Source organism: Gopherus evgoodei, chromosome 8 (genome assembly GCF_007399415.2).
Source record: "Gopherus evgoodei ecotype Sinaloan lineage chromosome 8, rGopEvg1_v1.p, whole genome shotgun sequence".
NCBI classification, from domain to species: domain Eukaryota; kingdom Metazoa; phylum Chordata; order Testudines; family Testudinidae; genus Gopherus; species Gopherus evgoodei.
Window position 1 is genome coordinate 100,090,927 of NC_044329.1, and position 23,920 is coordinate 100,114,846.

At 39.0% G+C, this 23,920-nt stretch overlaps 1 protein-coding gene across 1 annotated transcript in view; it reads left to right on the top strand.

The window, feature by feature from the left end:
• The window catches only part of USP24 (ubiquitin specific peptidase 24), a 118,870-nt gene that overhangs the window by 48,684 nt on the left and 46,266 nt on the right, over window positions 1–23,920 (top strand). Inside the window, exons 13-34 of the mRNA XM_030574173.1 lie at window positions 1,604–1,711; window positions 2,198–2,293; window positions 2,391–2,552; window positions 4,363–4,470; window positions 5,140–5,289; window positions 5,953–6,084; window positions 6,814–6,925; window positions 7,188–7,264; window positions 8,263–8,403; window positions 8,565–8,618; window positions 9,133–9,248; window positions 13,241–13,307; window positions 13,512–13,622; window positions 14,014–14,112; window positions 14,190–14,360; window positions 14,858–14,943; window positions 15,104–15,197; window positions 16,647–16,802; window positions 20,415–20,512; window positions 21,295–21,390; window positions 21,568–21,796; window positions 23,582–23,741. Of these exons, the coding sequence (XP_030430033.1) occupies window positions 1,604–1,711; window positions 2,198–2,293; window positions 2,391–2,552; window positions 4,363–4,470; window positions 5,140–5,289; window positions 5,953–6,084; window positions 6,814–6,925; window positions 7,188–7,264; window positions 8,263–8,403; window positions 8,565–8,618; window positions 9,133–9,248; window positions 13,241–13,307; window positions 13,512–13,622; window positions 14,014–14,112; window positions 14,190–14,360; window positions 14,858–14,943; window positions 15,104–15,197; window positions 16,647–16,802; window positions 20,415–20,512; window positions 21,295–21,390; window positions 21,568–21,796; window positions 23,582–23,741 (2,623 nt within the window). The remainder of the gene's footprint in view (window positions 1–1,603; window positions 1,712–2,197; window positions 2,294–2,390; window positions 2,553–4,362; window positions 4,471–5,139; window positions 5,290–5,952; window positions 6,085–6,813; window positions 6,926–7,187; window positions 7,265–8,262; window positions 8,404–8,564; window positions 8,619–9,132; window positions 9,249–13,240; window positions 13,308–13,511; window positions 13,623–14,013; window positions 14,113–14,189; window positions 14,361–14,857; window positions 14,944–15,103; window positions 15,198–16,646; window positions 16,803–20,414; window positions 20,513–21,294; window positions 21,391–21,567; window positions 21,797–23,581; window positions 23,742–23,920) is intronic.

The following is a 23,920-nucleotide window of genomic DNA, read 5'->3' on the forward strand; positions in this document are numbered from 1 at the left end:
ATTACTTCATGGTCATTTGGGAGGATGACTAGAGTGTATAGGACACCTGGAAGAAGCATGATGTTGAGGAAGGGATGGAAGCATAGTAAACCTAGTTAGGGTGGGTTTCAGATCTAGAGAGATGCAGAAAGATGCACAGAAAAGAGGACACAGGGAGTGATTAAATGTGTTCTGGGAGGCATAAAAAAAATTTGATTTCCCCACCGCAGCTGGTATAGAGTGAAGGTTTAGGCTCCACTTTTTCATGCAGCATCAAACCAGGATGACACCATGCAGTTTAGGTTTATCAGGGTTACGTGTTTGGAGCTGGGATCCCCAAGCCAAATTTTAAATTAACAGCACTCTGTTCTCATAATGGTAGAAACCTACAGGTCACTGAGTTCAATTTTCATTTTTTTCCCCCAATCTTGTGAAAGCTTCCCATGCTCATTCTGTGTTCCCATGTAATGCGATGGAAAGTTCTAGTACAGGAGTCGCAGATACTGCCACCATTGTAATCAATGGAAGTGCTTTAGCTGCAACACCCCCACTGTACATGGGACTGAGCAGTTGACAAGATATTTTCTGAGAGAACCCTTGATTCTGGATTTTACTACTTCCACTCCTGTATCCCCCAGAGCCTGGATCTGGTAACTTTCTGGTCACTGTGCAAAGCCCACTTCATCTGTCAAGCACTCACTGGGTTGTATAGATTGATGACTGGGGTGGGAGAAGTGTTTATGGAAAGCTGCTTATTTATATTGCTGGTGAGTGTTTGAAGGCTATGTGAGATTCAAGGATTGTGATGATTTTCCTCATGAGGGAATCCCAGGGGCTTCAGTGAGGCTTTCTAGAGGTGCAGGAATCAGGGCCTTAATGTTCATAAGCAGAAAAAACATTTCTATATATGCGCATAACTTCCCTGAATAGCTTTGGAAAATGGATGTATGTATGGAGAAAAGAGGAAAGATCTGTCAATGCTGTGTGCAGTAGTGCCAGACAACTGCAGATAGCATCAATACCTTCCTGCTTAAATGTTAAAAGTATTTCCATATGTAATTTTAGACTGAACATCTTGACAAGCAGTAAACTGACAGCTGTACATTCAGCAGACTGATGGATGTTGTGGTTCCTCGTTCTGCTTCTATGGGTTCCACCATCCTACCTTAATTGACGCAATCAAAAGTCTGTAATGGTGGCCACTAGGATGTGGAAATCCTGCAAACACCAGTGTTGCCACAGCTTTTCCTATTTCTTAAAATGGTTAAACACTGAAATAGAAAATACTTCTGAAAGAGTGAGCAGTTAATTTAAGGTCAGTTACTCCTGCCCTACAGTATCTGCCCAGAATATTTTCAATTAACATAGCACTTTTCTCACAAATATGAACTGCTTATTTTTGGACAGTATTTCAACCACCTTTGGGGGTTTGGCAGATTGAGAGTACTGTCCTGTCTTGTTTTAGAATGATTCTCTAAATTATTCTCTTTCCATGAGATGTGTCAATACTCATTTTAAAGTCATTGTTGCTCAGATATCTGAAGGATATTACATGTGCACAGTCTTGATTTTCTCCTCCTTGCAAAGAACCAGTTGTTGTCTCATTTCCTCCCCTCTTATTTAGTCAGGACAATCATCCACTGTGATTGAAAACATACATACTATTATTGCTGCAGCTGCTGTGAAATTCAGCTCCGATCAACTTAATCATCTGTTTGTTCTTATTCAGAAGGTAAATCTTTATCTGAATTTAAATTTCTTACTAAAACAGGAATGTTAATATATTTGAGCATCTAGTCTACAAGTAACATTTCTAAATACAATTTTTTTTAAAACCTATAATATGACTTTGAGAAGATTAAAATATTTATTTTAAATAACTCAGCTCCCGTTGTGCTGTCGATTTTAATCTTTTAACTCAGGTTTTAACCATGTTAGGTGTTCTTACTGCTAAAGTATATTCAAGCAAAGATTTCATTATTGCCTCTAGCCACTTGTGATAAATTTTTGGAAGTGTTTGGTGAATTAGATCTCCTATTAACAAAACTCAGTTCGCATTCTAGTGAAGCTGGCAGTGGCACATGTTGAAACCGTGTCCATTTATTAATTGGTGAAATCACAGTAAAACAGGCCATAGCTGGAATCAATTAATATGAAACTTTGCATTTTTATTACATATTTGCTGCTGTAATAGAAATTCTGTGTCTTTGTCCTGCAGAGCTGGGAGACTGAGAGTGACAGAGTGCGACAAAAACTGTTGAGCCTGATAGGACGCATTGGTCGGGAAGCGCGCATTGAGACAACCACCGGAAAGGCATGAGAAATAAAATCCTCCATTGTTAAGATAAAGAACAGAATTGCATCTCTTTTGTAATTACTATTGTCCCTGACCATTTATGCTGTTCTTGAAGGTCCTAGAGGTGCTTTGGGAACTGGCTCATCTTCCAACATTACCCTGTGGTCTAATTCAGCAGGCCTTGGAGGAACATCTGACAATTCTTAGTGATGCTTATGCAGTGAAGGAAGCAATCAAAAGGAGCTACATCATCAAATGCATAGAAGATATTAAAAGGGTTCGTTTCTCTGTAGAATTACATTTTTTCCCCAAAATGGTATATTCTCTAAAGAGTGGCTTGGGCAGTATCGACACTTCTTTCAAATTACATGGAATTGGACACTTGTTGCCTCTGTAAGCTTGTACCTTGGGAGAATCTGAGAGAGGGAGATTTTATGTGAGCCAGCTTGTTTACCGTGAGACTCCTAGTAAGTCTCTTGCCTTGTTTTAAACAATTGAAAGAGAAAATCATGTTTTCTGATTCGTCTGTTAGACGAGTCGCAAAATGTCCTTTATTTAAAGAAACAGGCATGAAAAATGTCTTCTGGCATAAGAACCCATTTTGTAGCTGAATTTGCTCAGATGTCTCCTGGGCAGCAGCATGTTTTTGAGGGGAGAGGGCTTTGACCATGTGAAATTCATGGCACATAGCTTAAAGGATTTCCCATTCTATTTACAGATGTGCCCATATAATAATGATCTTTCTATAGGCCTGCAAGAATGCACCTGTCCTTGTTCTGTAGTCCAAGATGTGCCATTATAAAGGAAATGGCTTGTTACTTCGGTTGCCCTCTCTTGTGCTAAACTAAACTTAAACTAGCCTTTCTGTTTTTCCAACATCATCCAAGAGTTGGGGTTTGGGTTTTTTGTTTTGTTTTGTGGTTTGTTTTTGGTTTTTTTGGTTATTTTTTTTGTTTGTTTTTGGGGTTTTGGGTTTTTTTTTTTTTTTTTTTTTTTTTTTTTTTTGGTACAACAGATATTCCTTAGGTGCCAAGGTACCTTGCATTCTTGCTTTTTCTCTAAAAATCAAATGCAGATCTCAAGCTGTCTGCACTAGGGGGAATGTTTGTTTGAAATCCAGACTATTCTGTATCTGTTGTTCACGTCTCTTTCCTGTTCTTACTAGAAACGCCTCCAATTTATTCCAAGGCATCCTTCTGTAACAGTTTTTTTTCTTACTGCTCCCTGTTGCAGTGCCTCCATCTAAGGCTTTGATAATATGTAGTTTTAAGCTAGTTTTACAAATGCAATATTTACCTATCTACCCCCACCATAAACAAGGAGAAATTAAAACAACATTTGAGAGAATATTGACAGCACTGTCAAAGGTATGGAAAGGTCTTCAGTGTAGCTTTCTTTCTGACATGAACAAGCAGCTGAGAATGTAGCATTGATTGTTAGCATCTAATCTAGAATCAAGATGCTTCTTTCCCAAACAGAATTTGGTGTGCCAGCTTCTAATGTCAGACTTTATTGAAAATAACCCTCCTCCCCACCCCCAAGGGTTCAGTCCTACAAAGTGCTGAATGCTTCTGACAGAGGTACTCAGCACCTTGCAGGATCAAACTTTAAGTTCTCTTGCAAAACTGAGTTTAAATATCTTATCAGAGGGCTCCTCGTGACCCTAAAATGTCTCATTGAGATAACTGCTGATTCCCCCTTGGCTCTGAATCCCTTGGTGGTATTTTAAATAATTTTTAAGTTCTGTTTTGCCTGACTCCTCTCACCACCTCCCCAACCTGGTCTTTCATTGAGTAGCTGTATTTGGTTACATTTGCCCTCTAAACTTGGTTTGCATCTCCATCTTACTTGCAGTCAGCTAGCCATCTCCTTCCTCAGCTATCTGATGTAATTGTGAAAGCTAAAACAGACCGTCAGTGAAGAGAAACCAAGGACTAGTGACTGCAGATTTATGAAAGAAAATTATTATCCTGAAGCTGGGGAATGGATGATGATGAATAGATTTCTAGGATTCTCTTACAAGAAACAATTATAGTATTGTTGAGCATGAACATGTGTGTAATTATTTTAACTTCTGTTATTACTAGTCATCCCAACATCATAATCCCCAATTTGTTTGGGTGGTACCAGCTTTACGTCAGCTCCATGAAATCACACGTTCGTTTATTAAACAAACGTACCAAAAGCAAGATAAGGTAAGGCACTTGCTAAAATATTTTTGAAAGCAAAGTTACATCCATCAAACTTCAGCTCTTATAACAAAGTTTAAGTTAAAAATATGGTTTTAATTTAAGGCACTATTTGAATTGAGAAGTTTAATATATTGGTAGTATCTTAACAGTATAGTTTTACAATGGTAATTCCTTAATACTCTGTGTTGTCCATTATATGTGGATAAGCTTATCTCTTCTGACATACCTGAATTGGCTCATGTTATCTTTGTGCCATTGCTAACCATAAGTGAACCTGATTGACAAATTTAAGGGAAGAGGTTGTTTTTTGTTGCCTTTTGACTGAAATAATAAAATCAGTTATGACCTTTCAAAAATAGAAATGACTCCAGTCTACTACCAAGTTGTGCTTTGCGTTATGCCAGCTTTGAGTGGAAATGTTTGGCTTTGCATGTAGTGCTGTGCAGTGCTACATAGTCAGATGCTGAAAGCAGTTGCTCTGTAGGATGCTTTGTAAATGGGAAGGATGAAGGTGAACCTTCAGGACTCCTTTGTGACAGTTTTGATAGTGCTGAAAAACTCCACCATTCTCATTTAAAAAAAAAAAAAATTCCCATTAAAATGCAAAACCTCTAAGTGTGCCTGTTGTGGTGCTTCATTTCTTACACTGTCTTTCTCGATGTTTCTGCCAAGAGCATTATACAAGATTTGAAGAAAAATTTTGAAATCGTGAAACTGGTGACAGGAAGCCTAATAGCATGTCATCGATTGGCTGCATCTGTAGCAGGTCCTGGTGGACTAGTTGGAACAACGTTAGTGGATGGCCGATACACTTACCGGGAGGTACTGAACACTGCTTTCTGATGTTAGTTACTAGAAATTGTCAGATGAACCATGTTACAAATCACCCCAAAAAAGCCATGGTCAGCTGAACACAGACGGCTAGACAATGTAAAATATCGGACACTTAATGTACACTGTATCTATATATGCTGCATTTCCTCCCTCCAAAATTACACTGTTTTCTAATATATTGAGCTTTATTACTTAACTGTTAAATTAAATGGTGGGGTAGCCTCTCTATATTAAAACTTGTGGCATATTTTAAATGGCTGAATTTGGTACCGACTACTTAAAGCCAAAAATATTTTTCTGTTAGTATATGGATTCATATATCCACAGAGCACTCGCAGCACAATGTATTGCACCTTAGATCTCCTTTTTATGCCAGGTGGTGGCTCAGGCTAGTTACTATTACGGCGATCGAGAGCAACCTGAGTGTTTTCAGAAAAGATGCCTGAAATGAGGTCTTTTGTTTAAAACAGTGAAAATTAGAAATTATAATTGCAGGCCCTGCTCTGTCTACATGGAGTTCATTGCAGGATCAGTCAGTTTTTGGTTCTTCACACTTTGCAAAATGTTAAAAAAAAAAACCAAAACGTTGTATTTCTAATTTTAAGTTCTCTTTTGGAAAGATGACACTCAGTTTTGTTGTTCTCTTTTCAGTACTTAGAGGCGCATTTAAAATTTCTGGCATTTTTTCTGCAAGAAGCCACCCTCTATTTGGGTTGGAATCGTGCCAGGGAAATCTGGGAATGTCTTGTGACGGGTCAAGATGTTTGTGAGTTAGATCGAGAGGTAAGAAACCCAAGAGATCAACATCTGGAGACGGGAAAGGAATTTAATAGCTCATGACTGGAATGCATGTATAGAAAATAAATTGTTTATAATGTTTCTCTCAGTCAGTGTCTTCAAATGCCTTACAAAGCACTAATGTATTCGATCCCGTTAGTGCAAGGACGGTGTAGGCAAATGGAGCAGCTATTATGTGTTTAACTATAAATGGCATACTGCCTTGGACATTGAGACCTGTTTAGTTGAAAGGGAATGTTGATCAGGAGACTAGATGAAAGTTATCTGCTCTTTGAGCTGTAACTTCCATCTGAACAGCCAGGGATGTCATAAATGAAGAACCTTCACTTAATGTTTTATGCAATAGATGGCATTAGTAATAATGCCTGGTACCCTAATGCAGCACTGCAGGCTTGTGTAATATGTAAGAACCTGAGTCTTGGTGTGGAATCTGAACCTTCTGCTCCAGAAGAAAGTCTATTACTATCTGAGTTATGCTGATGCACACAGCATTACTATGTATTATGTAACAGCAGTGAACTTCAGATGATTACAGACTACTGAATGTTTTGACTATCTTGCCTTTTCAAGACAAGTCTTTTATCTAAGCTTTTTATGCACTCGTCACTATAGTATCTGAAGTAATTTAAAAAAGCAGTGTTGATGTATTAAAAAACATTGTCTGATCTTCAAAATATGGACCATATACACTTATACACCTGTACTCGTTCACAGATGTGCTTTGAGTGGTTTACAAAAGGACAACATGATCTGGAGAGTGACATACAACAGCAGCTTTTCAAAGAGAAAATTCTCAAACTGGAGTCATATGAAATTACTATGAATGGTATGAAAATGTTTTTGGTCACCAGGTCAGAGGAGTAAATATATACCCAAATACTAGATAGTTGCTTTCTAATAAAACATTAAACTTCGTTTTTAAAGCTCTTCATAGGTCTAAAAAACTAACACAATAAGAGGTCTTTTTCCATGATTCTAAGTTTTTAATTGCTATTAAAAGTATCCTTTATTCTTGTGTATTTAATGTCCTGTTTTAATAAAAACAGGAATTTATTCTAAATAAAATCTTTCATGATTTTTACATACAGGTTTTAGTTTATTTAAGACATTCTTTGAGAATGTGAATCTATGTGATCATCGACTAAAACGACAAGGAACTCAGTTGGTAAGTGTTTTTGCAGTTTCATTCCTAAGAACGGCACATGAGATCTGGGGAACAGGTCCTTATTTTAAAAAAAGCCAGCCAGCCATTTGATATGGTCATATCTGTACTAAAATACCTCAGGTCCTTTTAGTATTTTCATTACAAATTCTTGCGTTTTACCTTGAGAAATTAAGGGTGGGATTTTCATGAATGCTGAAAGTTGATGTAAAAGATTTTGCGTTGGAACGCAATAATGTCATGAAACTTGAAAGACTAATTCCAGTTTTCCTTTTCATTGTTAATGAGCAAATGAAATTCTAGTGTGTGTAACTTGTTTCGCTGATGCCTAAAGAAAAAACCTATTGTATGTTTAGTTATTTGTGTACCTATTTAGAAGAGATATGTTTAGTAAATTTAAATAGTAATTAAGTTGTAATTATTTTTAACTTTGGTATGATCTTGCACTGCTTTTTAAAATAAAATTATATGGCAAAAAATAAGTTTCAGTATACATCTGGATCTGCTTATTGTCAGGGACTGTTAATTTACCTCAGACTTACCTATGGTGCTCATGGACCTGTTGTGAAGTACGTTAACCCAGTATGTGCCACTTGATGAGCATTTTAGCCTATGATTTGTTGCTCTTTTGACTTATCTGTGTAAAATAAATTATGTTTTGTATGATTGTTGAACTCTTAAAATTATCTTTGAATTCATCATTATTCCATTGCTTGGTGAACTGTTTTCTGTAGAAGTCATTATTTGTCCATATGTAGACAAAGTGGGTTACACTTAAAATTTCCACTGATTTATGTAGATTTGAAATTATATAAATTTAGTTCATATTGTATAAACATTTTTGTAGCGTTGACAACACACTGAAAAATACAGCTTCTAAGACTTTAGCCAAAAGTTACTTTTCCAGCAGATATAAAACAAACGTGATTTTATGATTATACATGCTTATAACATGTAACAAAGTCAAATTGTATTTTACTAATGTATTTTCTTTTGAACAGAATGTAGAAAAACTGGAGTTAATAGGGATGGATTTTATTTGGAAAATAGCAATGGAATCACCTGATGAAGAAATTGCTAATGAGGCCATTCAGTTGATCATAAATTACAGCTATATTAATCTAAATCCTAGATTGAAAAAGGTAAGTATAGTCTGTTACCAAGAAAGATATTCGACCAATACGAAGAGGTCTAATACTCTGGAAGTTGTAAGATATTACGTTTATTTAAACTTGTTGTTGCCCATTTTATTCTCATGAAATTATTTTTAAAGTGCTAATATACCTGTCCTTCATACCTTCAGGATTCAGTGTCGCTGCACAAGAAATTCATTGCTGATTGTTATACAAGATTAGAGGTAAGTGGCAGATAACATTTGTTCATGTTCCTAAAGCCCTTTCTGTCTACAGTGTTGTTTTACTTGCAGAATTGAAGCTGTTACAAAAAACTTGCTTTTCAAAAACTAGAGAATGCAATCCTATGCTCTCTCCCAAAATATTGCTAATCTGAAATTGAAGGTCTATAGAGGAGAATCCACAAGCTTCTGCATTTTAGCTGAAGATGTTTGAACTTCAAATCACAGTGCAAACGGTATATTATGTGGAGACTAGACTATTGAATTATGGTAAAGATGCTTGTTAAATTATTTTGAACTTGAAAATCAGCTTTATTGAGGACTTAAGATTTTTCTCCTCTGTGACACTATTTCTGCAATGTAATGGATGTAGAAAACCTCAGAATGTAGTTAAATTTTGTAATCTTTCCTATTGCCTAACTAGGAAGAGCTCTAATAGTTTTCATATAATTTCATCACTTCAGAATAAGTAATACAGTAGAAATGCTGTTTTACATTGGTGCATCTTAAATTCTAGGCAGCCAGTTCAGCACTTGGTGGTCCAACATTAACACATGCTGTTACAAGAGCTACAAAAATGCTTACAGCAACTGCTATGCCTACAGTTGCAACGTCAGTACAGTCACCCTACAGGTAAGTCTATGTTTGAGGATAAACATAATAAATGTCTAACTCAGCACTTAAATTCATGTGGGAAGCATCTTGACAATAATGGGCATATGAGGAGAGTAAATGCCCCTGTTGAATACAGCCTCACGTTTTATATTCCAAATCTTTCTACATCATAAAATCAATATATATTTATTTTTTCAGGAATACAAGGTAATTGTAGGCTGGGCTTACTGATGGTCTGCCGCTTTGAATTTCTGGTAAATCATTGAGACACAGTCATGAGCGATGGAATATTCATCTTCTCCTCTTTATAGCTCTTTATATCTCCTCATACAAAACAGGTTGCTCAGTTGTAGTGCTTCCTTTCCCTACTGAGCATACGAAGGGAGGGAGCTGAGAACATTGAAGGACATCAGTAGGGAGAGAACATAGAAGGGAGGGGAATATTTCTGTACAGACTTAACTGATCAGAATCTAGTAATTACGAAAATGTAAGTTTTGAGTCTTAAGGTAGTCCATCTCAAAGGATCACCACCATCAGAGTTCTTGTGGACAAAAAATCTCTTAGGTTTTAAATGCCACAACTGTGTGTTTGTAGAGAATGGTCGTTATTTTCACTATCCATCTCCTTCTCTAAACAGAAGTGTACTATTCACAGATTCATAGACTCTAGGACTGGAAGGGATCTCGAGAGGTCATCAAGTCCAGTCCCCTGCCGTCATGGCAGGACCAGATACTGTCTAGACCATCCCTGATAGACATTTATCTAACCTACTCTGAAATATCTCCAGAGATGGAGATTCCACAACCTCCCTAGGCAATTTATTCAAGTGTTTAACTACCCTGACAGTTAGGAACTTTTTCCTAATGTCCAACCTAAATCTTCCTTGCTGCAGTTTAAGCCCATTGCTTCTTGTTCTGTCATTAGAGGCTAAGGTGAACAAGTTTTCTCCCTCCTCCTGATGACACCCTTTTAGATACCTGAAAACTGCTATCATGTCCCCTCTCAGTCTTCTCTTTTCCAAACTAAATAAACCCAATTCTTTCAGCCTTCCTTCACAGGTCATGTTCTCAAGACCTTTAATCATTCTTGTTGCTCTTCTCTGGACCCTCTCCAATTTCTCCACATCTTTCTTGAAATGCGGTGCCCAGAACTGGACACAATACTCCAGCTGAGGCCTAACCAGCGCAGAGTAAAGCGGAAGAGTGACTTCTCGTGTCTTGTTTACAACACACCTGTTAATGCATCCCAGAATCACGTTTGCTTTTTTTGCAACAGTATCACACCGTTGACTCATATTTAGCTTGTGGTCCACTATGAGCCCTAGATCTCTTTCTGTCATACGCCTTCCTAGACAGTCTCTTCCCATTCTGTGTATGTGAAACTGATTGTTCCTTCCTAAGTGGAGCACTTTGCATTTGTCTTTATTGAACTTCATCCGGTTTACCTCAGACCATTTCTCCAATTTGTCCAGATCATTTTGAATTTTATCCCTGTCCTCCAAAGCAATTGCAATCCCTCCCAGTTTTGTATCGTCTGCAAACTTAATAAGCGTACTTTCTATGCCAACATCTAAGTCATTGATAAAGATATTGAACAGAGCCGGTCCCAAAACAGACTCCTGCGGAACCACACTTGTTATACCTTTCCAGCAGGATTGGGAGCCATTAATAACTACTCTCTGAGTACAGTTATCCAGCCAGTTATGCATCCATCTTATAGTAGCCCCATCTAAATTGTATTTGCCTAGCTTATCAATAAGGCTATCATGCGAGACCATATCAAATGCCTTACTAAAGTCTAGGTATACCACATCCACCGCTTCTCCCTTATCCACAAGACTCGTTATCCTATCAAAGAAAGCTCAGATTGGTTTGACACTATTTGTTCTTTACAAATCCATGTTGGCTATTCCCTATCACCTTACCACCTTCCAAGTGTTTGCAGATGATTTCTTTAATTACTTGCTCCATTATCTTCCCTGGCACAGAAGTTAAACTAACTGGTCAGTAGTTTCCTGGGTTGTTTTTATTTCCCTTTTTATAGATGGGCACTATATTTGCCCTTTTCCAGTCTTCTGGAATCTCTCCCGTCTCCCGTGACTTTCCAAAGATAATAGCTAGAGGCTCAGATACCTCCTCTATTAACTCCTTGAGTATTCTAGGATGCATTTCATCAGGCCCTGGTGACTTGCAGGCATCTAACTTTTCTAAGTGATTTTTAACTTGCTCTTTTTTATTTTCTCTTCTAAGCCTACCCCCTTCCCATAAGCATTCACTATGTTAGACATTCCTTCAGACTTCTCAGTGAAAACCGAAACAAAGAAGTCATTAAGCATCTCTGCCATTTCCAAGTTTCCTGTTACTGTTTCTCCCTCCTCACTGAGCAGTGGGCCTACCCTGTCCTTGGTCTTCCTCTTGCTTCTATGTATTGATAAAAAGTCTTCTTGTTTCCCTTTATTCCCATAGCTAGTTTGAGCTCATTTTGTGCCTTTGCCTTTCTAATCTTGCCTCTGCGTTCCAGTGTTGTTTGCCAGTATTCATCCTTTGTAATCTGACCTAGTTTCCATTTTTTATATGACTCCTTTTTATTTTGTAGGTCATGCAAGATCTCGTGGTTAAGCCAAGGTGGTCTTTTGCCACATTTTCTATCTTTCCTACCCATCAGAATAGCTTGCTTTTGGGCCCTTAATAGTGTCCCTTTGAAAAACTGCCAACTCTCCTCAGTTGTTTTTCCCCTCAGTCTTGATTCCCATGGGACCTTACTTATCAGCTCTCTGAGTTTACCAGAATCCGCCTTCCTGAAATCCATTGTCTCTATTTTGCTGTACTCCCTTCTACCCTTTCTTAGAATTGCAAACTCTAGGATTTCATGATCACTTTCACCCAAGCTTCCTTCTACTTTCAAATTCTCAACGAGTTCCTCTCTATTTGTTAAAATCAAGTCTAGAACAGCTTCCCCCCAGTAGCTTTCTCAACCTTCTGAAATAAAAAGTTGTCTGCAATGCAGTCCAGGAACTTATTGGTTAGTCTATGCCCCGCCGTGTTATTTTCCCAACATGTATCTGGATAGTTGAAGTCCCCCATCACCACCAAATCTTGGGCTTTGGATGATTTTGTTAGTTGTTTAATAAAAGCCTCATCCACCTCTTCCACCTGGTTAGGTGGCCTGTAGTAGACTCCTAGCACGACATCACCCTTGTTTTTTACCCCTTTTATCCTAACCCAGTGCCTATTGGGCACTATGCCAAGGTTTGCTTACAACAATCTTTAGGTGTTTGCATTAATGGCCACAAATAAGAACAGCAGCTCTCTATGTGAACTAAGCCCCTGTGTTTAGAAGGAGGAGTGGCCACTGTGTAGCAAGTTCTGTTCTTAAATGGAACTTTTTTTTGAAGAAGCATAAGCAAGTCAACATCATGGAATAATATTTGCAAACTTAATTTTGTGTCTTTCTTTTTAGTGGAATGAGTTCCTTTTCTTTTAATATTTGTAATATTTCTGTCTCTAGGTGTAAGTTTACAGCCACTCGCCCAGTAGCTTTTCATATTTACATTAAAGAGTATTTGCTTTCAGAAGAGATTTTTTTTAAACAATCTCAGTATAAGGAATTAGACTGAAAGTCTAAATGCGTAAGTCCTCGAAACTACAGAGATTATTGCTGCTTAAGAGCCATCAGATCTATGGAGTAGGAGATATTGGGGGAGGGAGTTTGACTTACTGTCATCCTTGAGAGCACTGACGTATTATGTGTTTAGTACCTGGGCACAGGGATGGGCCCTTTAGACATGCACAATGTATGTCCCCTCAGACCTAGTATGACACAGGAAGTGCAATTCAAGACTTGCACTCTGCTTTGCCAATGTGCCTCAATCTAACTACACTACCTCAAAGAGTGAGAGTTGTATTTAGTCTCTACTAAATTCAGTCCTTGCCTTCGGCTGTTGTCTTTTGTGATTGAACTGAAACCACTCACCTTATACTTTTTAAAAATTTTTGGATACAATCTTTAGGTCAACTAAACTTGTCATAATTGAGAGACTGCTCCTTCTGGCAGAACGCTATGTGATAACTATAGAGGTAAGATATTTTCTTGTTACTTAACATTCATGTCCTTTCTTGTAACTAGACAAAAATTTAGATGCTAACTCAATATTTTTAACAATACCGTGAGCTGTTCAGGCCCATGTACCGTAGAATCAGTTACTACTAATACTGTGAAAATGTTTTTGTTCTTCCAGAATTGTTTACACTGTTTTATTTTGTTTTTTCCCCTTTCTGTAGGATCTTTACTCTGTTCCTCGTACTATTCTACCTCATGGTGCTTCTTTCCATGGACATCTTTTAACACTTAATGTTACATACGAGTCTACCAAAGATACCTTCACTATAGAAGTATGTTTACCCAAGCTACATGTGTCATGCCATATTGATCTTATTTGTGAAAACATAGTATTCACTAACCGCGTCATGTTGCATGGATGACGTGAAGGACAAGCAGAGAAGTGTAATGGGCACAGCTAGCTTGAAAGCCACATTTTTCTAAAAGCTTTGTGTTCGCACCTAAAGTTATAATAACAGAAAGGCTTGTGGAAAGAAAATATTTTCTTGCAGCACTTGGTATAGTCACTTTCACTCTTCCCCTGTATAGTTAGTCTCCCTGGCTGAAAAGACCTTTATTAATATAAATAGAGGAGCTGAAAACCCCTTAATGTTAACAGAACACTTAAAAAATCAGGCCCCACTGTTTAAACAGCTTCCACCAAATGATCTCTTTATTTTACAGGCTCATAGCAATGAAACTGTAGGAAGTGTCAGGTGGAAAATAGCAAAGCTTCTGAATTCTCCTGTGGACAATATACAAATATTTGCAAATGAAAATCTGGTATGTGAATTACCTTTTATCTTGTGAGTTTGAATCGTTCCTTTCACCAGAACTAAGCGTTAAATACTTTGTTGCAGCTAACGGTAAATAAAGATCAGAAGCTACTCCACCAACTGGGTTTCTCTGAAGAACATGTACTTACAGTAAAAACGTCAGGAAGTGGAACCCCCTCGGGGAGCTCTGTCGATTCCTCAACCAGCTCCAGCAACAGTAGTGGTGTCTTTAGTTCATCTTATGTGATGGAACAGGTACAGTATAGTAGTCTGAAATCTGCTTTTACAGTGCACCCTTTGACAAGCATGTCACAATTGGGATGAAGTGGCAGAGTAAGATAATGCTGTAGTCCTTCACTTCCTGATTTGGTTTCAAATTCTGCTAAATATCAGAATTGAAAATGGGAGAGTTTGGTTTGCATTTGTTTGTATTACAAAATCAACACACAGTGCAAGACTCGTCTCAGGTGATTTAGGATTGGAACCAGTGAAGCTCAGGTGTGTTAAATTAAAAAGTTGGGAGTGGGTCAAGCTAACTGTACCATTCTGCCATTGCTCTCCAATTCACAATTAATAGTTGGCCTAGAGACCATCTTCTGTCTGATATAGATGTAATGCTGCACAGTGACATGCAGATATGAGAGAGACGTGGGGGGGGGTAATTGGAATTCAAATTATGTCTTGGTCTACACAGTAGCTGAAACATCCCTGGGGGGAAAAACCCTTTGTAATTGTGTCTTTTTAATCCTCAGGAGAAATCCCTCCCTGGAGTAGTGATGGCTCTTGTGTGTAATGTTTTTGACATGCTTTACCAGCTTGCTAACCTAGAGGAGCCAAGGTAAACAAGTTAAATAGTTATTAAACAGTGGAGAAATACTTGTTATTGAAAGTCCAGATAAGACATCATTAAAAATTGTTACCAATTTACGTGGACTCTTGTCCAATATGAATCTGAGTGAATCCTATCTTATGTGAAATAATTGCTTTGAACTTTCCAGGATAACTTTGCGTGTACGGAAGCTTCTGCTGTTGATTCCTACTGACCCAGCTATTCAGGAAGCACTTGATCAACTAGATGCCCTAGGAAGAAAGGTATGGATTAAGCCCATATTAAATTCCTGTCTTTGTAGGGCTAAAAAGAGGCATTTAACAGGGATTTTGTAATACTGTGTGTGATGGGTTGTATCACAGAAACCCCCTTGGGAGCTGCCACCCGATGTGCCAAGACTACTTCTATCCCTGCCAGCTCAGGACCCCAGCACCCTGTCTTGCTGAGGGAGACACTCCTGTCTGCTCCAACAAAGACCCAGGGTCTGAATTACCTGCCCCAAAGCTTCAGGTTTACCTGAAAGCAGCTCACAGAAGTGTGCTTTCTTTAACACTCAGATGCCCAACTCCCAGTAGGGTCTAAAACCAAATAAATGCGTTTTACCCTGTATAAAGCTTATGCAGTGTAAACTCATAAATTGTTCACCCTCTATAACAGTGATAGAGAGATGCACAGCTGTTTGCTCCCCCCAGGTATTAATACATTCTCTGGGTCAATTAATAAGTAAAAAAGTGATTTTATTAAATACAGAAAGTAGGATTTAAGTGGTTCCAAGTAGTAACAGACAGAACAAATTAAGTCACCAAGCAAAATAGAATAAAATGTGCAAATCTGTCTTATCAAACTGAATACAGATAATCTCACCCTCAGAGATGCTTCAGTAAGTTTTTTCCTCAGACTGGACACCTTCCAGGCCTGGGCACAATTCTTTCCCCTGATACAGCTCTTGTTCCAGCTCAGGTGGTAGCTAGGGGATTCTTCATGATGGTTCCTCTCTCCTCTTTGTTCTGTTCCACCCCTTTATATGTCTTTTGCATAAGGCGGGAATCCTTTGTCCCTCTTTTTGGGTTTCCACCCTCTCCTTCTCAATGGAAAGACACCAGGTTAAAGATGGATTCCAGTTCAGGTGACATGATCACATGTCACTGCACAACTTCATTACCCACTTGCCAGCACACAGGTATACAGGAAGACTTACAGGTAAAACACCCCCATCTGCAGACAATTGTCCTGGTTAATGGGAGTCATCAAGATTCCAAACCACCATTAATGGCCCACACTTTGCATAATTACAATAGGCCCTCAGTTATATTTCATATTTCTAGTTTCAGAGACAAGAGTGGTATATTTATACAAATAGGATGATCACACTCAGTAGATAATAAGCTTTGTAATGATACCTTACAAGAGACCTTTTGCATGAAGTATATTCCAGTTACATTATATTCACTCATCAGATTTTTATAAAATCATATAGACTGCAACGTCACACTGTGTTGGGTGTTCATTTGTGAAGTTTTCAAGTTATGTAAAACTTTTTAGTGATAAAGCAGAATAATATTGTCTCAAGGTTTTTAATGCTTTGTTTCTAGGTGGCTGGGAGGGCAGAGAAGGGTTGTTACTGGGACTATACAAGATGCAGTTCCAAGGCCTACTTCTCCTTAAGCGGTATTCTAAAAGTGCAGTTTTATATCTGTGCTTATTCCCCTCAGAAAACACTGCTGTCAGAATCGAGTTCTCAGTCTTCGAAATCGCCATCCTTGTCTTCAAAGCATCAACACCAGCCCAGTGCTAGTTCGATATTGGAAAGTCTCTTTAGATCTTTTGCTCCTGGCATGTCCACCTTTAGAGTGCTCTACAATTTAGAGGTAAGAAACCGTTTTGTCAACACGTGCCTCAGTTTTCTAACATTGCATTTAAAGCAATGGATACAGTTTGTGAAGTCCTGCTAAAAATATTGTCAACTGCTAAAAATATCAGCTAAACTACATCTACCTCTATCTAACACTGTCCTCGGGAGCCAAAAAAATCTTACTGCGTTATAGGTGAATCTGCGTTATATCGAACTTGCTTTGATCCACCGGAGTGCGCGGCCACGCCCCCCCGAGAGCACTGTTTTACTGTGTATAATACCCAAATTCGTGTTGTATCAGGTTGCATTACATCGAGGTAGAGGTGTAGGATTAATCTGTTGCACAAAACAAGTGATGTAGAGCAGAACATTACATGATCATGTAGTAGATTCAAAAGAGCTTGGAGCATGAAATATGAAGCTTCGCCTTAAGGTTTCATTACGAACCCAGGCCCCTCTCATCATTGTAATTGTAAGATGGCTTTTAAATGTGCTAGTAAGCAGTACAGACAACTTTGTAATTTATCTGTATTTTTCTGTCTGCTATCATAGAAAGCTTTAGCTATTGGTTTAAGTCTTTGGCTGGATCTGCAGAGGTTCTAAACACATGCATCTCTATTAAAAGTGAATGGGAGCCACGGGTGCTCAACATCTCTGAAAATCAAGCCAAATTTAATTTGGATTGTTTGGATTACAAAATAAGCTCTCCAGTAAAATGAGCCACTGTCAGATGTCACTGAAGATGTGAAGGGAGCTGACAAAGCAAAACATTAACTGCTTTTTAAGAAGAAATATGCCAAGGCCCACTATTAGGGTCCCGAAGGGGCCTTTTTAGGAGATGCAATTAGTGTGGTGTACTGTATTTCTGAATCTCCAAATAGACAGGGATATTACTCTAATGGATACAAGTTCAACTGCAGGAAAAGGGATGAATATATTACTCACTTTCTCCTGTTGAAGCTGTTTCTCTGTTCCAATGACTATTTATACAAATGTTGGATTCAGTGTTGTTGTAGCTGTGTTGGTCCCAGGATATTAGAGACAAGGTGGGTGAGAAGTAAAAAATATAACCTCCAACACCTTGTCTCTCTCTTTACACAAAGTGGGAGTGAAAATGACCCTGCTCCAGTGAACCCAGTCTCCTGCGTCCCAGGAGAAAGCCCTGACAACTGAGCTAAAGTGTGAAGGGAGACACCACCAATGTCATCGCTTTTTGACTGAAACTATTTGGTGAATGTGTGTCAAATTTACAAATAGTTACGCTGAGGGGAAAAATGTGCAGCTCTAGAGTTAATTTAATCAGGGCACTGAGATGTAGGGCAGACCCAGGACCTCTTCCTGAGGATGAGTGTTAACTGGTCTGAAATGCTTCAGTGAGGAAAGTTATTGGTGGGGAGCTGCCAGGCCTTTTGTGGGCTGACAAGACCAGAAGATGTGTGAACATCTGGAACAGAGAAGGAGGTTAATCACCCCCAAAAAAAACATATTTGGTATGAGAGTTATTCAGGGCAATGAGGTCGGCCTCTCCAACAAGGAAGTGGATATATTTTAGCAGATTTAGATAAGAAATTGTTAGCAATCTGGGAACCCAGCTGGAAGTAAAGGGGAAGGCAGCTAAGCGAATTGCTGTTAGCTCTTTGTGGCTAATGTCCAGTACATGTACTTGTTCCACACGAGTCCAGTTCCCTGATAAACTGGAACTGGAAGTGGACTACGGGAAAGGCATCCCCTAAAGTTGAGGTATGGGATGGGAGATCCTAATGTCTGATACAATGAGAAGACAACCTCCTTTCTCTAGCCCCTTCACCTTTGTACAAGTTGAGGGCAGTGAGTTCCCAGGAACAGGCTGGGGACCAGCTGGAGGGGTGGGGTCCTGACAGCAGCCCTCGACCAAGTTCAGATGACTAGGGATGGAATCATGACCTGCATGGTATGAACTGTTGTTGGATAATTCCCACAGCAGTTAAGTTAAACTTGCGGCCTAATTAATCCATATACCTTGTATATCTTGTCTGTCTTTCCACATGTTCAGAACAATGAGTCAAATACTATTGTAGGATGACTCTTTTACAACTCCATTACGGACCTATCTAGATTAATATGTACAGGTTTGGGGTCCCATTGCCAGCCACTGTTGTCAGCAGCAGGTTAATTTCCTAGTGTATTTGGGGCATAAGAATCCCCCCCCCCCCCCATTTCAAATCCTTCCCGGATGCCACAAACAGAGGCATACGCTCATCTCTCAACCCTGGTGTCTGCAAAGCCTTCTGCAGGAATTTTTGTAATAGCCATTTACCTTCATATGTCTGTTACCAGTACTGCAGTTCTCCACTTTTTGCATACCACATCCCATGTTCTAACAAGTTTCAGGCTGCTCCTCTTCCAAGGAGCCATGAAGAAAGGTAGAGTGATTGTAACCTCCTCCCCCCCCCCCCCCCGCCCCCCCGAATGTGTTTGAAGCTCCCAGACTGAGAGAGCAGTCTGCTGTGTCACAGAACAGATGCCCTCCTGGATGAGAGGATTCTGTTTTGCAGTGGGACTAGTATCCCAAAATGATTTTTTCACTTCAGACCAAATAAGTAAAAAATGTTTATTTCCCAGCAGTAAGACTAATGAGGAAGCAAACCTAACTAAATATTCCTTAAGTCCAATAATTAAATGGATTATATTAGCAGATTTGTTCCTGAAGTTCAGTCAAGCATAATGGAAAATATTTTTCTCTCCTAATAAGCCAGAATTATTTTTAATCCCTCATATTTTAGTCTACTAAAGCTATTAAACATGGGTCCAGCCAAGAACATTAGTATGGCTATTTACTGAAAAATGGCTCTAAAAATTTACCACTGAGTCACAGACACAAACATGAAATCTTACAGAATATTGCAGAGAATAGAACACATCTTGACTTTCTGTCTGGCTCGTGGATTATACCTCTTGTAATAGTAAAGATGCTGCAACTGGAGTAAGTAGCTAGTAAAAATAAACTTGTGTTAAATGTTAAAGGAAGAAGATTCAACTCGGAATACACATGAGGATCTCATCCGTCAGATGAGCAGGTCCCCATGTGGTCACTTTTCTGACCATCACTGCACTTTGACACACTCTGCTGAGAAGGGTACCTTCTTGCAAATGAAAGGAGCGGTATAATAAAGATGATGTTCCTAAAAGTCATAAAATTTCTTGGATCCTCTTAATTTTTTTCACACCTCAAAAATAAAAGTAGAAATGTAAAATCAAAACCTCATCCTTGGGAGCTCTTATTTAATAGTTATTTCCATGAAATAACAACATCTTAACTAGAAAGGTGTTCAGATTGTAACCCTCCAGAGCTCCTCTTAAGCCTGAAGAAGTAATTCACATGCAGGTCCAGACTCTTCCCTTCTTACTGTGTGAGCTATTTATGATTATATCAGTCACTTGTCAGAGAATAAAACCAGAAGGCAATGGTTTAAAATATTGTTTGGCTCTTTATGGGTCAGATTGTTGCAAGGCTGTATCTTTGAATTACTGAGAGTGGGAAATGCTCAGATTTAGGGTGAGACTGCCTAGGATATTGTATGCCACATCAGAGATGCTATAGTTTTTGTGTATACTAGTTATGAAACATTTTTACGTGCATGCATTTCAGGTACTGAGCTCCAAGCTGATGCCAACAGCAGATGATGAAATGGCAAGAAATTGTGCCAAATCTTTCTGTGAAAACTTTCTGAGAGCAGGAGGCTTGAGGTTAGGTCTTAGACATTTTCTTTTTTTCCATAACGCTAACTCTTTCTTATCAGTGATAACTGTATAGTTTCTGTAATAGGCTCTAACACGCTGCTTATAGTATAGCACACTTGCATAGGTATTCAGTTGTTTTCATTTAGCAATATAAAACTAAAATGGATTGGGTCCTGTGAATAAGGAACTACCTGTGGATTTACTTACTTTCACTAGTAATGTCAGCCACTCTGTATCTACAGTATGTAGAGTATAATGTATATAGTGTTAAAGTTTGAATCAAAGCTGATTCATTTGCATTCTTTTTTCTGTTGCTGTAGTCAGTATTTGGGTGCTAAATAAGTGGTCTCACTTCAATTCAAGATTACAGATGTGCATATTACACAACCTCCCCAGCTGACACTAGTTGGCATTTTTAGCAGTGTTAAAATGGACCAGGAATTGGTCAGTGCAGTTGATCTTTCCATTCTTATCCATAAAATTGGTCCCTCCTGGTGAGAGTGGAGGGACAGTGGGCATTTTGGAAAAACTTGCAGAGCTGCTGCCTGTGCAGTACTTATCAAGTGATTCTACTTTGCTCTTACAGCAGTTTTCACCTATAGCTCTCAAAGCCCTTTGTAATGGGGGGAAAATAGGGATCTCGTTCTCAAGAGGTATCAGTCTGGTACTTCTGTCAGCACTAAGTCACTGAGAATGGCTGAGGGGGAGGTGGGGGGAGATACCCAAAACTCATTACCAACAGTCTGTTTTTTACACCATCTCATAAAATAGTCTCTCTCATTTTTAAGTTTGGTGGTGAATGTGATGCAGAGAGACTCCATCCCATCAGAAGTGGACTATGAAACAAGACAGGGAGTCTATTCCATCTGCCTGCAACTTGCAAGGTATGAGATTGCCTTTCCTTGTATATAAGGCCACTAGTAATGCTACTTGCATGTTTTGTTTTGTTTTTTAGCAGTTGGCCTGTTATCTTGAAATGTAACAGTGATTCGAGTTCTATACTAAAACTCTGATCACTCAATATTGAAAAATAAGCCTGACTCTTTTCTTTGTGTGTTTAGGTTCTTACTTGTTGGCCAAACACTTCCTACCTTACTAGATGAGGATATCCTCAAAGATGGGGTAGAAACACTGTCCTCACGCCCATTCCGTAATGTGAGCCGGCAGGCTAGCAGGCAGATGTCTATTTGTGGAACACCTGAGAAGTCATCCTACCGACAGTTGTCAGTTTCTGACAGGTCCTCCATTAGGGTGGAAGAGATCATACCTGCAGCACGGGTTGCGATACAAGTAAGGGAAGGTTTGACAGTCTTGAAGATGTAGCAGTGTGCTGTAGAGTGAAAGTTGAAACTTGCAGTCCTCCACCATAACCCAATATAGAGATTTTAAAAGGACCTTTCAGATGGGCCCGGGTACAGTGGGGAATGGTCCACAGTCCTCCAGTCTGAGGGGGTCTGCTGTGGATCCCGGACAAGCCCCCAAATGGTTGTGGAAAATTAACCACTCGTGTTTGAATCAGAAAACGCCTGAGGCTCCTTTAATTTATGCAAGCATATATGCAAGGAGAGTCAGCGTAGCCCCATGCAAGGTGGCAAGCTGCTCTGCCCTCCCTAAACTTTAACCAGCTTATAAAGGTTCAAACCACAGACAAATTACATATACTTCCATATTAATTTCCTTATTTGGAATACATTGCAAAATCAATACAGGCCAAAAGCAAAAACAAGCATGTCCCCCTCTAGGCCCCTCCTGTTACTCACTGCCTGTTCTTTTGCGGTCAGTGACCTTTTTAACACAGCTGTTGCAGTTATATATTTCATAAGCCTGGCTATTGCAAATTATGCTACTTGGGGACTTTTTCACTCTGCCCCCTCATGCCCTTTGTACACACAAAGCCATTGTTCTGCTTTGGGGACTTTCATACTAAAACAGGCTCAGTCAACTCTTTAGGCCTGTAAGCTTGACCAGAATCCTAATACCCCCCTCCCCCCCCCCCCACCTATTTTCCTTCACACAAGTAAGGGAAAGTTTGATAGTCTTGAAGATATAGCAGTGTGTTGTAGAGTGAAAGGTGAAACTTGCTCTTAGTTTCTGGAGTTTAACATAAGTAGCTGTGAAACTGGTTCTCCATGCACAGGTCTCATCTCAAAGCTTAGGAGACAATCCAGGTCCTATCCCTCCTCCCCCAAATCTCACCCTGACTTTTATTTTTAACTACAACGTGTCTCTGAAAGATCTGTAACCTACTGAAGTAGTAAACCAATAGGTTGGCTATTCACGTTGGTTTGCCGGGGATGTTTGAAGATATTTAGATGTAATGTACTTTTCTGTTCATTTTATTTTACGTTATATTTGTTGTCACACTGTCCCATCTGCAAAAGGAAGAGGTGAAGTATTTGATTTCATTGTACCATCTCAGAAAGCAGAATTGAGGGTTGACCAGTTACCTTTTGCCAATGTGACTAAACCCCCAGGCGTACCTGGTTAAAGTCCTGAAGTTTCTAATATACCACAATTGCTTTTAACTGTAATTTTATAAAAACGAAACGTGCACAATAGCTTGGGAAAAATGCATCTAACTTTTTGTAGCATGAGCAAGATGATCCTAAGCATCCAGAATCAGAATTTCCTAGTGATTAATATGTTGGGAGAGGCCACGTACTAAAACACACTGCTATAAAAGGAATAACTTGACCCATTTTCCTATTGTCAGATTGAAAGAAATTGCATGTGCCATGATCTATTTGCTAGCACAATGTGTTATCGTGTATAGGATCTCAATTTAAGATTCAGTTGGTGCTTTCTTACCAGGGTGAAATTAGCATTCTTAGCTCCAAATGGAAGGTGGGGAGTCTCTCTGTAGCGACTCTTCTTTCTGTTTCAAAGACAGTACCGGCTGGCTTTCAATAAGCCATATTAACCATTGTTTCATATGAGCAAAAAGTCCTTGTGTCATGGCACCAATAACGAGCAAGGAACAAAACTGAATGAAAAGACCTTGTGGTTTCTCCTTTCCTCGTGGTAAAGGAGACTATTGGGTGTGGCATAAGTAACCACTTTTTCCTGTTCCTTCAGACAATGGAGATAAATGATTTCACATCTACAGTGGCTTGCTTCATGCGACTTTCTTGGGCTGCTGCTGCAGGACGACTTGACCTAGTGGGGAGCAGTCAACCGATAAAAGAAAGTAACACTTTATTTCCTGCTGGGATTCGAAACAGACTTAGCAGCTCAGGTATGTCACTCATAGATGAGACTGCATCATTTTAGTCTAAACAAAATACTCTCAACTTACTCCAATTGTCTAAGACTTCTAGAGTTCTTAGAAGATGAACTCCTTCTAAATTGCTACTTAAATCTTCTGTATTTGCTGTGTTCTTACAAGTACTTTTTAAAGTACTTTTTAAAAGAGAA